The 14386-nt window shown below is 51.0% G+C and overlaps 1 protein-coding gene across 11 annotated transcripts in view; it reads right to left on the bottom strand.

The window, feature by feature from the left end:
• Positions 1 to 14386, bottom strand: part of FBXO16 (F-box protein 16) — a 37193-nt gene that overhangs the window by 10977 nt on the left and 11830 nt on the right. For 6 of the 11 annotated variants that reach the window (XM_032681614.1, XM_032681617.1, XM_032681620.1 and 3 more), the window contains 4 exons: positions 11061 to 11267; positions 9952 to 10116; positions 9381 to 9586; positions 1375 to 1480 (listed from right to left, as the gene is read on the bottom strand). In XM_032681614.1, the coding sequence (XP_032537505.1) occupies positions 1375 to 1480; positions 9381 to 9586; positions 9952 to 10116; positions 11061 to 11267 (684 nt within the window). The remainder of the gene's footprint in view (positions 1 to 1374; positions 1481 to 9380; positions 9587 to 9951; positions 10117 to 11060; positions 11268 to 14386) is intronic. The other 5 variants (XR_004355823.1, XM_032681615.1, XM_032681623.1 and 2 more) reach the window with 2 other exon arrangements.

Below are 14386 nucleotides of genomic sequence, written 5' to 3'. Positions count from 1 at the left end.
AATGCTTTTCCTTGCAAACAGGCCATATTTGGGTCGGGAGGAGCCTCCCCATCCCTGGAGACAATGCCTGTCTTTTATGCAAAACCTCCAACCCCTTTCCCCGGCTTTCGTGGAAAAACACATTCCCAGATCTGCTTCCCGAAAGCCCCCGACAGGTCCGTGAGCACGTCCCTCTTCCGGCAGTTATTCGTTGCCACATCCACAAAAAAAACCGAGCCCATGAAGTTTTCTGGAAGCTGAACTTCCCAAGGCTCCTCTGATGGAGGGGATGCCCTATTTTTCCAGCCCGGAGCACAAAGAAGCCTCAGTGCCAGACCTTTGCTGGGGCTCAGCTCGGCGACAACCGAGCGACAAACCGCTGCCATCGGGAGCCGTGGGCAGAGCAGGGAAGCTTTGGGAAGGGATTCGTCCCGAGGGAATTGTGCCAGGGCTTTGTGGAAAGCGTGGAAATGGAGCCCGAGCGGAGGGAGGGAGGGGCAGGGAACGAGGTCACTGTCCCCGCGCCGACAGTCGCTGTCCCTGCCCCACCCACGGCAGGTCCCCCTTGATGATTTATAAATATCTACTTATAAACAGTTTGCCTCCATTTCCTCTTTGATTTAATATTTGATTGGACTTCAGGGCTCTGGACCTGCAGCCGGGCTGGGATGAGGGAGGAGGGAATACCAGGCACGTGCTGCTCTTGGCTGGTTTAGGGATGGGTGTGTTGGGTGGGGGGATCCTGCTCCTCTACAGGAGAAATGGGGCTCTCTGAGTCTTTCCACCCTTTACAGCCATGATTTTGGACTCCTCCCGTGCTTTTCAGCCTTCCTTCCAGGAGCCCAGAGACACTGGGAGACACCCTCGGGCTTGCTGCTTGAAATTCCCCAATTCTGGCTTGTGGGATTGCAATGTGGAAGGGGAATGAGCCCCTTCAGAGGGGCTGATGGACCTGCCTGAGTTCTTCAAAGACCTTCCCCACAGTCTGGATTTTGCTCCTGAGTGTGGAAAATTGTGGCAGCTGGCCATATCCCAGCAGGATTCCCTGAAATTCCACACTGGAATATTCCTGTCCTGACACTTAATTGTATTGACTTTAATAACAGCTGCATGGAAATGTCTAAATTGATAAATTTAGGTACATCTACAAGCCCATGTGAGCTCAAGAAGAGTCTGGACAACGCTCTCAAGGACATGGTGGGATTCTGGGAATGTCCTGTGCAGGGCCAGGAGTTGGACTGGATGATCCTTGTGGGTCCTTCCCACTCGGGATATTCTATAATTCCATGATTTTACATCAGGAGCGCTTCCCTAAGTGAAAACTCGGGGCTCAAATATTCCTGGGAGTGCATGACATGGAGACAGTTGATCCAATTCCGGGCTGGAGATACTTGCCAGGGATTTCTCCTTCTGGAGCTGGTTGGATCCACGTCCCGCTCTCCTTTTCCTCTCGGCTGCCTGTTGGCTCAGGTCTGGGGTCTTCCCTCCTCCCTTCCTTCTCCTGCAGAGTTCCAACACAAAAGGATTAATAAATGCCCTGGAATTGCTTCCCTGGGATTGAGAAAAAGGAAAATCCCTCGAGCTGTTGCCACCTGAAAAGCCACAGTTTAAGAGCCCACGTTTGATCCCGCTTGGGGCAGCCCAAGAGAGCACAAATCACGCTGTGGGCTCAGATTGGTGGGTTTTTTTTAATTTGTGATAAGCTGTTTTTTAGGTTATGAGAACTTTCTAGCACTCAGAACACACCCTTAGCTCCAGACTTCGTGATTTAGGCTAAATCCAGATAACATGTTGCAGGAAAGTTCACACTCAAGGAGTTTAACTCAATCAATTTGAGAGTTTTCAGTGAAATCTGTGTAATTAGTAGACTAAAACAGGCTGGGGGGGCTGCCCCTCCAGCAAGGTGTTTATTATTGTTTTTATAGCCAAATTAATAAATATATAAATTTTAAAACATGTTAAATATATAAATACATATAAACAGATATTATATAATGATGCATATTATTATATATAACTATATAATTATGTGTAATTATATATAATTACATATTAAGTATAAAGATATCTAAAATATCTAAATATACAAATACATAAAATCATAGAATCACAGAACATCCTGAGCTGGAAGGGACCCACAAGGATCATCCAGTCCAACTCCTGGCCCTGCACAGGACATTCCCAGAATCCCACCATGTCCCTGAAAGCATTGTCCAAACTCTTCTTGAGCTCACACGGGCTTGTAGATGTACCTAAATTTATCAATTTAGACATTTCTATGCAGCTGTTATTAAAGTCAGTACAATTAAGTGTCAGGACAGGAATATTCCAGTGTGAAAATTCAGGGAATCACACTGGGATATGGCCAGCTGCCACAATTTCCCACTCTCAGGAGCAAAATCCAGACTGTGGGGAAGGTCTTTGAAGAACTCAGGCAGGTCCATCAGCCCCTCTGAAGGGGCTCATTCCCCTTCCACATTCCAATCCCACAAGACAGAATTGGGGAATTTCAAGCAGCAAGCCTGAGGGTGTCTCCCAGTGTCTCTGGGCTCCTGGAAGGAAGGCTGAAAAGCACGGGAGGAGTCCAAAATCATGGCTGTAAAGGGTGGAAAGACTCAGAGAGCCCCATTTCTCCTGTAGAGGAGCAGGATCCCCCCACCCCAACACACACCTGTCCAAAGCAGCCAAGAGCAGCACGTGCCTGGTATTCCCTCCTCCCTCATCCCAGCCCAGCTGCAGGTCCAGAGCCCTGAAGTCCAATCAAACATTAAATCAAAGAGGAAATGGAGGCAAACTGCACTCTGTTTATAAACACTGACAGCCAAGGGAGAAAATTCAATCCACAATATTCCAACTGGGAGCAAACTGGTCATCCTGGTGGGCCTGATGGCTGGACTTGATCCTGAGGGTCTTTTCTATCCTAAAGGATCCTGTGACCTTTAGATAGAAAGGAGACCGGGCCTTGTGGTTGGAAATTTGGATATCAGCCTCTCCTGCTGCATTCTGTTGTCCATCCCTGTGGTGTCAGAGCATCCTCCTGCAGCAGGTCCCCACCACAATCCCATTTCAAGGTCTGGAAAACGTGGGGAGTGAGGACGAGTTTCTCCAGGGCGTCAGAGCCCGGATGAGAACGGCAGGTCTCTCACTGCCAGCCCTGAACTCGGTGATTCTCACCCCGTTTTCCTCCCATTTTCGTTTCCTACAAGGAATATTTTTCACTCCCAGGAACCCAGCAGGCCCAGAGAACTGGGCTGGAATGTGACAAGCGGGAGCCAAGCGTTGGGATTCCGAAGGGCAGGGATACAGCACGTCCTTCTCACGCGAGCGAGCCCCTCTTTGTCGGGGCTGCCGAGAGAACAATTAACTGAAAGTAATTATTTTCTCGTTGGGTAAACACTCCAGGACAATATGCAACTGTTTTTTAGAGCCAGCCTACGTCCATAAATTATCCCACTGAATTAGTGCTGCCTTCCAGAAGCCTGAGCTGGCCGTGAGAGGTGGGGGGAAGGAGGTTGCATTTGGGGCTGAGCTGTTGCCATGAGAGGGAGCAGGGCCCTTCCTCGAGGCACAAGGACATGATCCTGGCAGGCATCCAGGGCAGGGCTGGAATTGGAATCCATTATTCATGCTGAAGTGGGAGGCGAATCTTTTGATTTATTGGCAGCACAAGCAGCAGATGCCTCCCAGCAGAACTGGGACCCAAAGGTCCCTCCTGGTCCCCTGGGGGTAGGTCAGAATCCCACAGGAAGATTTCCTCACTTGAGATAAAAATCTATCACTTCCCCTTTGCAATATTTCTTTGTGCCCAAAGAGACAAATCCTTGCTGATGTCTGGGAGGGTTTGTTTTTTTTTTTGGGGGGGGGGAGGGGGGATATAACAAAAAGCTACTGGGACAATCCGGGCAGAAAACAAACCAGACCTACCAGAAACCACCCCCGTGACAAACTGCGACACCGACAGTCACGGCCAAAACTCGGCTGAGGGATTTTGATAACCCCTTCCAGGCAATTTGTAATCCAAGCCCTGGCTGGGTCTCTTCCCTACCACCTCACCACTCCCTGGGCTGTGCAGCTGATCATTGCTCTTCTTAATTTCACCGTCCAGGGACTGCAAAGCTTCTCCCACCCTGCCCCAATCCAACCCACCAACCTCCCAGAGAACATTCCGAGGGATCTCTGTCCCGTCTCCTTCATTCCACGGAATCTCCTTCAGTGGTTGCTGCTACTCAAGTTTTTAGAGCACGGGCTCGTTACTTGCTGAGCAAGAAGCCAAGAAATCCATCAGAAAAGAAAAAAAAAAAGCTTTCAATTATCACCCAGATTGCAGAAGAACACCTTTCTGCCACTTTCTGGGACAGTGTGACGGTTCCTCTCCCCAGTGACAAGAAGCACCAGCGCAATCCAGGCCAAACCCTCCCTCAGCTGCTCCCCAGAAACCCATTGCTTTAGCTAAATGGCCAATTATGGTTTTATAGCCCGAAGAATATGTCCCATTTATAGGACTCCCTTCATCTCCACTCCCCTGTGTAATTGAGAATTCACTGTAGCTTGTTACGCTTCCCGCGTTCCACTTTTTTTTCTGGCTGAGCAGGGAGAAGTTCTGCGCTGGGAACTCTCAGCAGAGCTGTTTTGATGCTGCTGTGGAAGGGACCACGTAGAGAAAGACTTGTCCCAAAAGGACAATGAAGAAAGAGATGACACATCTTTGTCATCACGGATGGCAAGGAGTGACATTTCACGCAGGCAGACAGGGATGGGACAAGGGGGAACAGTTTTAAACTGAAAGAGGAGAGATTTAGAGGAGACATTGGGAAGGAATTCTTGGCTGGGAGGGTGGGGAGGGGCTGGCATGGATTTCCCAGAGAAGCTGTGGCTGCCCCATCCCTGGAAGTGTCCAAGACGAGGTTGGACAGGGCTTGGAGCAACCTGGGATAGTGGGAGGTATCCCTGCCCATGGAACTGGATGAGTTTTAAGGTCCTTTCCAACTCAAACCATTCTGTGATTCTGTGGAACAAGATGATCTTTAAATTCCCTTCCCACGCTGGATTCATGAGGACACCTGGAGAAAAGAAGGATCCAGGGAGAGCTTGGAGCCCCTTCCAGAGCCTAAAGGGGCTCCAGGAGAGCGGGAGAGGGACTGGGGACAAGGGCTGGAGGGACAGGACACAGGGAATGGCTTCCCATTGCCAGAGGGCAGGGAGAGATGGGAGATTGGGAAGGAATTCCTGGCTGGGAGGGTGGGGAGGCCCTGGTACAGGTTGCCCAGAGAAGCTGTATCTGCCCTTGAAACCCTGGAAGTGTCCAAGGCCAGGTTGGATGGGGCTTGGAGCAACCTGGGATAGTGGGAGGTGCCCCTGCCTATGGCAGGGAACTGGATGAGCTTTAAGATCCCTTCTCACCCAAACCATTCTGGGATTCGATGAACTCTGCCATTAAAAGCCAATATTCCAGCAGGGACCCCCTGACTCAATGACCAGCAGAGTCCTCCCCTCTCCCTGGACCAGAAACCTGTTGCAGAGCGAGCCCGAGCTCCGGGGACATTTTAACCAGCTCCAAGAGTGACGAAAAACTGCATTTTTTTTCATTACCTCCTGAATTCTGCACAATTTACCCTGAAATTAGGTGGATTAACTTTGATCCAGTGACCGGCCTCACACCTTGCTTTGATGGTGGCGTCAGGAATCCCTTTGATGTGATCCTTGTTTGTTCATGGAGCTCCCTCTGAGTCCGCTTTTCCTCGGCACAGCACAACTCCAGTGGTTTGTTGGCTCTCAGGTTTCCACCCTCCGAGCGCTCTCTCCCGTCATTCCTCCTCTGCCATCATTTTGTCTCTCTCCTGCTTTCCTGCAAGTCCTGCCACATCCCCTCACACATTCCCGTGACCTCAAGAAAACCCTCCTCCCTCTCTATCTTCACCCGGGGCTGCAGCAAATCCCGCTTCCTCTCCCAGACTCCCTTCGGCAAACCCTGGGAAATTGTTTTAGCGTCTCATTTTACACAGGTTTCGTTACCTCTGACATCCATTTTACATGAGGGGTGGTTGTTGTGCCCTTGAGCTCCAAGAATCCATCTAATCTGAGGAACAACCCGCACCTGACACCGCCCGGGGGGGCGGAGATTGTTATCCCGGGTTTCTGTTCTCCCTCGGTCAGGGCAGGGTCTGCCCGGGCCTGGAGGCTATACTGGGGGTGGAGCAGCTTGCACAGCATTCCCAGGAGATTCCAAGTTCAGCCAGCTAGACCTGGACACAGTTTGAGGTCTGTGGGTTGCTCAGAACAAGGCTTGGCACTCCCCAGAGGGACACCCTGACCAAAGGGCAGGGAACACAATAAGGAGCCTTTGTGGGAGGATTTCTGGGAAGGGGCAGCAGATGGGACTCAGGTGGCGACGTATCCATGGAAAAGAAGCACCAAACATCGTTGTGTGAGCGGGAAGCTGGGTCAGCACCTGAAATGCTGCACCTGTGCTGCTGAATAATCATTGCAGAGGAGCCCAGGCAGCAGCAATTACCTCCAGCTTAGGTGATATTAAAGGCAGATCCTCGATAAACAAGCAAATCTCACAGAATTCCTCTCTCTCCCTGCAATAATCCTCCATAATTGAGGATAAATGCCAGATTTGCTGCAACATTGCACAAATGGAGAGAGGCTCAGCTCTCACTTAGGAGGAGAACACAGTGAGTGGGTTGGCTGTGTCATTACCAACTCGGAATTGTTTGCATTTGGTTCTCAGCTGCATCTACGGCTCCACGCTGGGAAAAAATGACTTTTCAACTCTTTAAACAGGGTTTGTTCCATTTTTTTTTTTTCATGGCCAGCACAGCAGAACCCTAAACCTCACAGAAACCTTTGGGAGCTGCTGCCCAAAAAGAACGTTTAGAACAACTGGAAAACAACGCCGGGACATTCGTTTGCGACAGGAGGCATTTTGTCCAAACATTTAGTGAAAAGCCTCAAAGAACTCGGCCCAAAAGTGGTGCTGGAGTTTGGAAACACACCACAGAAAGAGGGTGAGGTGGAAACTGGGAAGCTCTTTGAAGTAGTGCAATACCCAGGGACCGGGGGACGCGGATTAAAACGTGATTCATAAAAGGCTTTTGCTCCGGCACTGGGAACACTGTGGAACAGCCCGGAGGAGTGGTGGGTCCAGCAGAGTTAATCACATTGGGAAAGAGCTGCACAGGAGCTCAACTGCCAAATAATCCCTGGCTGGGGTAATTCACGGGCTGATTGTTCCTGTGCACGGGGATAATCTTGGCTCTATCAGTTATTTACTTTAATACAAGCCGGGCGCTTTCACTGGGGCTTGGTTGGTTCCCAAGGTTTTTGTTGGCACGGGGAGGAGGAATCTCCTGCTCTCTGCACATTCAGCTGTGTCTGGGCAGTCCTTTGCACAGGGATTCCCACAGCAACCGGGCAATGGTCAGGCTGATCCAGCTCCTGTTCCCTGGGCTCGGATCCGTGGCAGCATCAGTGTTTCCCATCAGCTGCCCGAGCCTGGGAAACATCAGAGGTGGCACTGACAGGGACTTGAACAAGAAGTGGGAAAACACTTCCCACAGGTGGCTCCTGCAGCCTCCCCGTTGCTCCTGCTGCTGCTTGTTAAAAGCACAGGAACGTGACCACAGACCTAAGATTTGGAGAATCTCCGATGGAAAGGAAAACGTGGGGGTATCCTGACACAGATCCATGTGCAAAACTCTCCTTTGGGGTGGAAATGCTTTTCCTTTCCCCAGTGCCTGACCAGGTCAGCCCAGGAGCCCAGGAACCAATGGATCCAGGCAGTGTGGGCACAGACACTATTCATTACTTAAATGTTCTATAGTTCACACATCCTCTTTCACCTGCCCCCCAGCTCAAGCACCAAAACCTCTTTGCAGCCAGAGGACCCCCGAAGTGATGGAATTCTGTTCCATCACAATTAATTCATCCTTCTGTGCAAAAACTGCAGATTCCTCTCAACTTTGCAGCTTTATTTCGAAAGACTTCAGCAAACTCCTGTCCTAATGTCAGACACGAGAGCAGTGACTGTGGGGTCAGAACCACTTTGTGGGGTGGGGGTGGGTGTGTGTGGAGGGGGAAGGGATGGGTGGGACCTCACAGAGGTGGGGTGGGGTCGTGTCCCTCATGGCAGCCCCTGGATCCACTTGGGGAATTCCCAGAGTAGCTGGCAGTCACAGCCTGGGAAAACTGTAACACCCCACAGCTCCTGCAGCCCCTCACAGGGACAGTGGGAACACTGCCCTATAACACCCCACAGCTGATATGGGGGCAGTGAGGACACTGCCCTATAACACCCTACAGCTGATATGGGGGCAGTGAGGACACTGCCCTATAACACCCCACAGCTCATTTGGGGACAGTGAGGACACTGCCCTATAACACCCCACAGCTGATATGGGGGCAGTGAGGACACTGCCCTATAACACCCCACAGCTCATTTGGGGACAGTGAGGACACTGCCCTATAACAACCCACAGCTCCTATGGGGACAGTGAGGACACTGCCCTACAACACCCCACAGCTCCTATGGGGACAGTGAGGACACTGCCCTATAACACCCCACAGCTGATATGGGGACAGTGAGGACACTGCCCTATAACACCCCACAGCTGATATGGGGACAGTGAGGACACTGCCCTATAACACCCCACCGCTCCTATGGGGACAGTGAGGACACTGCCCTATAACACCCCACAGCTGATATGGGGACAGTGAGGACACTGCCCTATAACACCCCACAGCTGATATGGGGACAGTGAGGACACTGCCCTATAACACCCCACAGCTCCTGCAGCCCCTGGTCTTCCCCAAGGTCCCAATGGCAGCTCCATAATCCATCTCTCCCTCTTTCTCCTCCTCTCTTCTTGCTCCCTCTGCTTCTCTTCCTGTGCTCCTTTCTTGATGCTTTGGGTGCCTTGGAGCTGGAGGGGTTGGATTTTAACTCCAGTGTTATGGAGGGGTTGGATTCTGATTCAGGTCTCGTGGATTCATCTGTGCTGGCTCAGTGTTGGGGCAGAACATTTTCGTCCAGCTCGTGTGGTGCCCTTTTGCCAAGTTCCCTTATTTTCTCCCCTAAATTATCAATAATTATCCCCTCTTGGGAACAAGCCCGTGTCTGATTCTCTTTGTGCCATCTCCAGGTATTAAAGCACCCGATATCTCTGTGTTTTTAAGTCAAACCCCTGGCTGAGCCCATGAGCTCACACCTGATTCTCCCATTACAGCTCTCACCACGTCCCCCAGGACTCACAGCCTCCAACGAGCCGCTCCTGGAAGGACACAACGGACACAAAGCAGCAGAGCTGCAACTACAACCAGAGACCCACCCTAAAACCATCCAGAAGAGCTGGAAAACACATCCCGTGTCCCAGAGAAAGCGGAAGAGAGGGAGCCCTTACGCCTGCCTCGCCTGCTCGATGGGGTCCCAGTTGTCCAGGTAGTTGTAGCGGACGGTGTCCGTGGGGTGTCTGTCGGACGAGCGCCAAGGGGGGAGCTCTTTCTTCTCCTTGGTTCTCCTCCTTCCGTGCACGGGAAGTTTTGCCTCCGGGGTGTCGCTTCCGACGGGTTGCACGTCGATAACGGCGAACTCCTCCTTGGGGAGAGGCTGGGAGGAGAGGTGCAGATAAGGAAAAGAAGTTTTAGTGAGATTAGCCCAATTTTAGGCTTATCATAACTGGGAATCAACGTTAGTTTTCCCAAGATCCATTAGGGACTGTGGAGGGAAACAGGCCCCTGACAGTGCTTGTCCCATGTCCCATAATCTACACTAGGATGAGCTGAGCTGCTCTTGAGATGCACTGGCTTCTCCCTCTTGACTACAGAGGGAGTTTGCTTAATTAAACTCCATCCTTTAAAACTCCAGGGCTGAGTTTTGAATTCAGGGCAGGAGAACCCCAAAAATACACGGAGGGAAAAGGGTCGGGAACCAGACCACCCAGTTGTCCCACTCTAGAGGTGCTGGACACGTACCTTTGGCACGGTGATCCACAGCTCTCTCACCATCTCAATGTAATGCCTCTTCCAGATTCCCTGCTCGAAGGGCGTTGGGCAGAAGTTGATGTACCAGCCAAAACGGAGACACTTCAGCATCCAGAGCTGATCCAGCTCAGACAGGTACTTCCAGTACCAGCTCACCTGGGAATGCCCAGTTGAAAGCTGAAAACCCTCAGGGTTTCAAGCATCCAAAATTCCAGCTACAGACTCCCGTGCTCGGGGTGTAATTCCCCCGGGTCCTTAAACCAATTCCTCAGCAACGTTAATGCTCCATTTAAACCTTTGGTTAAACCATTTAAACCCTCGATTAAACCATTTAAACCCTTGTTTAAACCATTTAAACCATTCAAGATCTTCCTGGCATGGGACCCCTCCAACTCAGGATATTCCATGTTTCCAAGTAATTTCCTAACTTGCCTGTGAATGGAGAGTTTGAGTTGCATCCACTGGAGAAAGATATGACAGCAAAGGTTTAGCCAAGCTGAGATTTTGATATATTCTTGATATTACATGGAATATTATGTAAGTGCAGCAATAATGTCACCAGTATCTGAATTTTGTCATTCACTTTGGGCAGCATCTCACAGCACTTCCTCTCATGCAAACATGTTTTTGGAGTCTCAGCCACTGGGCTCCAAATCACACCTGTAACTTCTCAGCTTCTCCACATTCAACACTTTGACCCTAAAGCATTTTAAAGGATCTGTTTTAATTTCTGTGGGTGGTTCTTCACAAGAGCACAAACTGATGTTTCCCAAAGAATTAAGGCCTCTGCACACAGTGCAAGGTACTTTAGAGGAATGTGACTTTCAGAAAGTGCCAGGCTTCCTTTTAGGGAATAACCAGCCTTGAAAGTACCATATTCTAAATGCTTTAGCATCTCAAATTACTCTTCACTTCTGTAAATCTTGGCTGGAAGTCTGGCTTAATTTAGGAGCTGAGGAACAAGCATCACTCAGCACTTGGCAGCAGCTGCCAAGTCAGAGCTCTGTGCATTCTGAGGAACAGCACTGGTGTGTCTTCACCAAAAACTGGTGGTTTCCTCTTTTTTAACCACTTTGAACCTCAAGTTGGGCTTTTTTTACCTGTGCACAGCGACAGAGGCTCCGTGGGTCCAGGAAGGAGAAGATGTACAAGGACAGGACTCGAGGAAGCCTCGTGGTAAAATCCACGGCCTCGGTGGGAATTCGGTCCTGGAGCTGCCTGGAGCAGAATTTCTGCTGTGCCAGGGAGCAGCGTTCCAGCAGGTCCACCAGGATCCTCCTCCTCTGCCCATCTGTCCACTTGTCAAACTGAAAAGAGGGAGTTTCAGGTTCAGAGTAAAAGCAGAACTTCAACTCCTTAAAATAAAGCACACGCTCAGGGCAGGGAAAGTGCACGAGCAGCAGCTTCTGGTGACTCATCCAGGAGCAAAGGAACTGGGAAGAAACGGAGAGGCTGCATGAAAAGCAACTCTGAAGCCACATAACATGTGATTTATATAATCCTCAAAGGATCCAGGATGACCCAGTCCAGGACTCACTCCTGCTTCCAAGACTCCTTGCTCCTGGGACCAGCTCCGAGACTTGGCTTCACTCGTGGGAAGGAGGAGACTCAGATGGGTGTTTACAGGATTAGGTCCCAAATCTTGAGTTCATTGCTGATTCCTTGTCTCTCCTGACACTTTCATTCCCCCCACTAGTGCAATATTTGAGTGCCTCAAAATTTGTGAAGTATTTTTTCTCCCATTCCCACTGCGCAGGAGAGAAATCCCCACCATGGAGAAGAGGAGCGAAGAGAAACTAAATGAGCTGCTCATGTGTCACAAGGAGAACCTACAGCACAGAGCAGAGAATCCCAGAATCCCAAAATCCCAGAATCCCAGAATGGGTCGGGTTGGAAGGGACCACAGTGGGTCCATCTGGTCCCACCTCCCTGCTCGAGCAGGGTCATCCCGGAGCAGGTGGCACAAGGTGGTGTCCAGATGGTCCAGGATTGTGCCCAGATCCAGGAGCACAGTCACAGAGACCTTTGGCAGCATTTCCATGCTCCTGGCAGGTACCTAAAGAGGGGGATGAACCCAGTTGTGGAAGAACTGAGCCCCCAGGGAAGCACAGGAGCACGGGTGGTGTCAGCTGGGTGGGAGCATCGGTGGCGGTGGCTGGTGTGGCACCGGTGTTGATAGCAGGGCATGGAAAGGGCCCTGTCAGCAGGAATCTCCTGGGAGCAGCCTGACCTCATCCCCACAATCGCTGCAATCCGGCTCCAAACCTGCCGGAGCGGTCCTGGCTCCGGGGGCAGCGCCTGAGTGCCAGCAGGGAGGAAGTGCCAGAGGACCAGCAGGCAGGAGCAGGAGGAATCCCCAGTGGGAAGTGCAGGCAGCAGAATGGCAGGGACAAACGTGGCTTTCCTGAGGTGAAATGTGGGGTTTGGACAAGTGCTGCTCCATCCCGTTTGCAGGAGTGACAGGACAAGGGGACGGTTTTACACTGAAAGAGCACGGTCAGCACAGGGCAGGATGGGGGTTTCCAGCTTCCCTCCTGCATCTTTTCCTGGGAAATCCAGCTCCTTTGTCCTCCAGCTCTGGGAATCCCAACAGCAGAAGGATGGGGAGCTGCTGGAGCGAGTCCAGAGGAGGTCACAGGTGGTCTGAGGGCTGGAGCCCCTCTGCTCTGGAGCCAGGCTGGGAGAGGTGGGGGGGTTCACCTGGAGAGGAGAAGGATCCAGGCAGACCCTGGAGCCACTTCCAGTGCCTAAAGGGGCTCTAGGAGAGCTGGAGAGGGACTGGGGACAAGGGCTGGAGGGACAGCACACAGGGAATGGCTTCCCAGTGCCAGAGGGCAGGGAGAGATGAGAGATTGGGAAGGAATTGTTGGTTGAGAGGGCAGGGAGGGGCTGGGCTGGAATTCCCAGAGAAGCTGTGGCTGCCCCTGAATCCCTGTAGTGTCCAAAGCCAGGTTGGACGGGGCTTGGATCAACCTGGGCTAGTGGGAGGTGTCCCTGCCCATGGCAGGGGTTGGAACTGAATGATCTTTAAGGTCCCTTCCAACCCAAACCATCCTGGGATTCGATGATCCTCCTTCCCTGCGCAGCAGAAGCCGCCTTGACCCAAACTCACCTTCTTTTCAAAGGGAAAACTGAACGGTTTGGGGAATTCCCCTCCTTGGGGAATGCTGCTTTTCCCTCTTTCCTTCCTTCTCCCAGTTTGGCCATCCCCAAACCACACAGCCTCTTATTTCACAGGGCTGTTTCCCGAAGCCAAATTTCCACTTGCTCTCTGCAGGTCCCATCACAGCACATTCAGTTCTGCATTTAACCTCAGGGACATTTAAGTCCTTGGTTAAAAGTGACCTCCAAAAATGAAAAATATTAAGAAAAATTACTTTTTTCCAGGGTTTTCTTTATTCCTACGTGTAAATGGTTTAATGTCCTGTGTCCCTTCCTTTTCCTTTCAGAACAAAACAGACTGGAAAGTCAGATTGTTTTCCCTCTTCTTCCCCCCTAACAAATCTATGCTTTGACAGAATAATAGTTTAAAATATCCTGTGCAGATGAAAGGTAATTGAGAAGTGATTTCTTTCCTGATCATCCTGAAGAACTCTTTGTTTCACTCTGTGTTTTTACCTGGATGAATTCCAGCACCGGAGAGTAAACAGCTCTTCCCTTTCTTGCAAACCCCTCTGCAAGACCTTCGAGAAGGTCAGAACGAAGGAAGGATGGAATTGGCATTCCCAATGTCCCAGAGAGATGAGAAGTCAAATAGGGAAAAGCTCCCAAATGCCCCTTTTTAGACACAAATGGAATTTAAGGAATACTCCCCTTTCCTCTCATCCCTGTTTTGCACAGGACTTCCACCTCTAATGATGTTTAGCAGGGAAAAACTGAAGCAGGACCTCGGGATTTGGGGCCTGGAAAGAGAATTTGTGGGTCCCTTCCTAGCTGGGAATATCCTGTGGTTCTGTCACAAATAAAATCGAGGAGGACAGAGGAGGGTTTACCTGTCCCCTTCTCCCCCTCAGCTGGATAGAAAAGGCTTTCCCTGTCCCAGGAATGCTGCAGACACTGCCCGTTCAGGGCCGCATCCACGTCCTCCTCTCATTAAAACAATCCCCAATCCTCAATTTGCCAAGTTAAGTTTCTCTCCTCCTCCGAGCTCCAGAGACAAGGGAGTCACTGGCTCATTCTCTTCCACATCAAGAGCTCGAGTGAACCAGTCAAAACAAATCGGGCTTCACTTGCCGGGAGACGGATTTGCTCCCGTTTAACCCCTTCCATCCCACCAAGGGTTTTCCAACGGAGTGACTCCTTCCAGCGCCCTGTGCCAGGGAAGCTCCGTTTAAATCAGTGCCAGGAGCACTCGGCCCCTTCTCCATCGCATCCAGCAGCAGCCAAGGAGTTAAGCTGGGGGAATTTGTGTCTTTTCCAGCAGTTA

This window comes from Chiroxiphia lanceolata, chromosome 3 (genome assembly GCF_009829145.1).
Source record: "Chiroxiphia lanceolata isolate bChiLan1 chromosome 3, bChiLan1.pri, whole genome shotgun sequence".
Taxonomy (NCBI): domain Eukaryota; kingdom Metazoa; phylum Chordata; class Aves; order Passeriformes; family Pipridae; genus Chiroxiphia; species Chiroxiphia lanceolata.
Note: the sequence above shows the minus strand (reverse complement) of the source record. Positions and strands in the feature narration are given on the sequence as shown.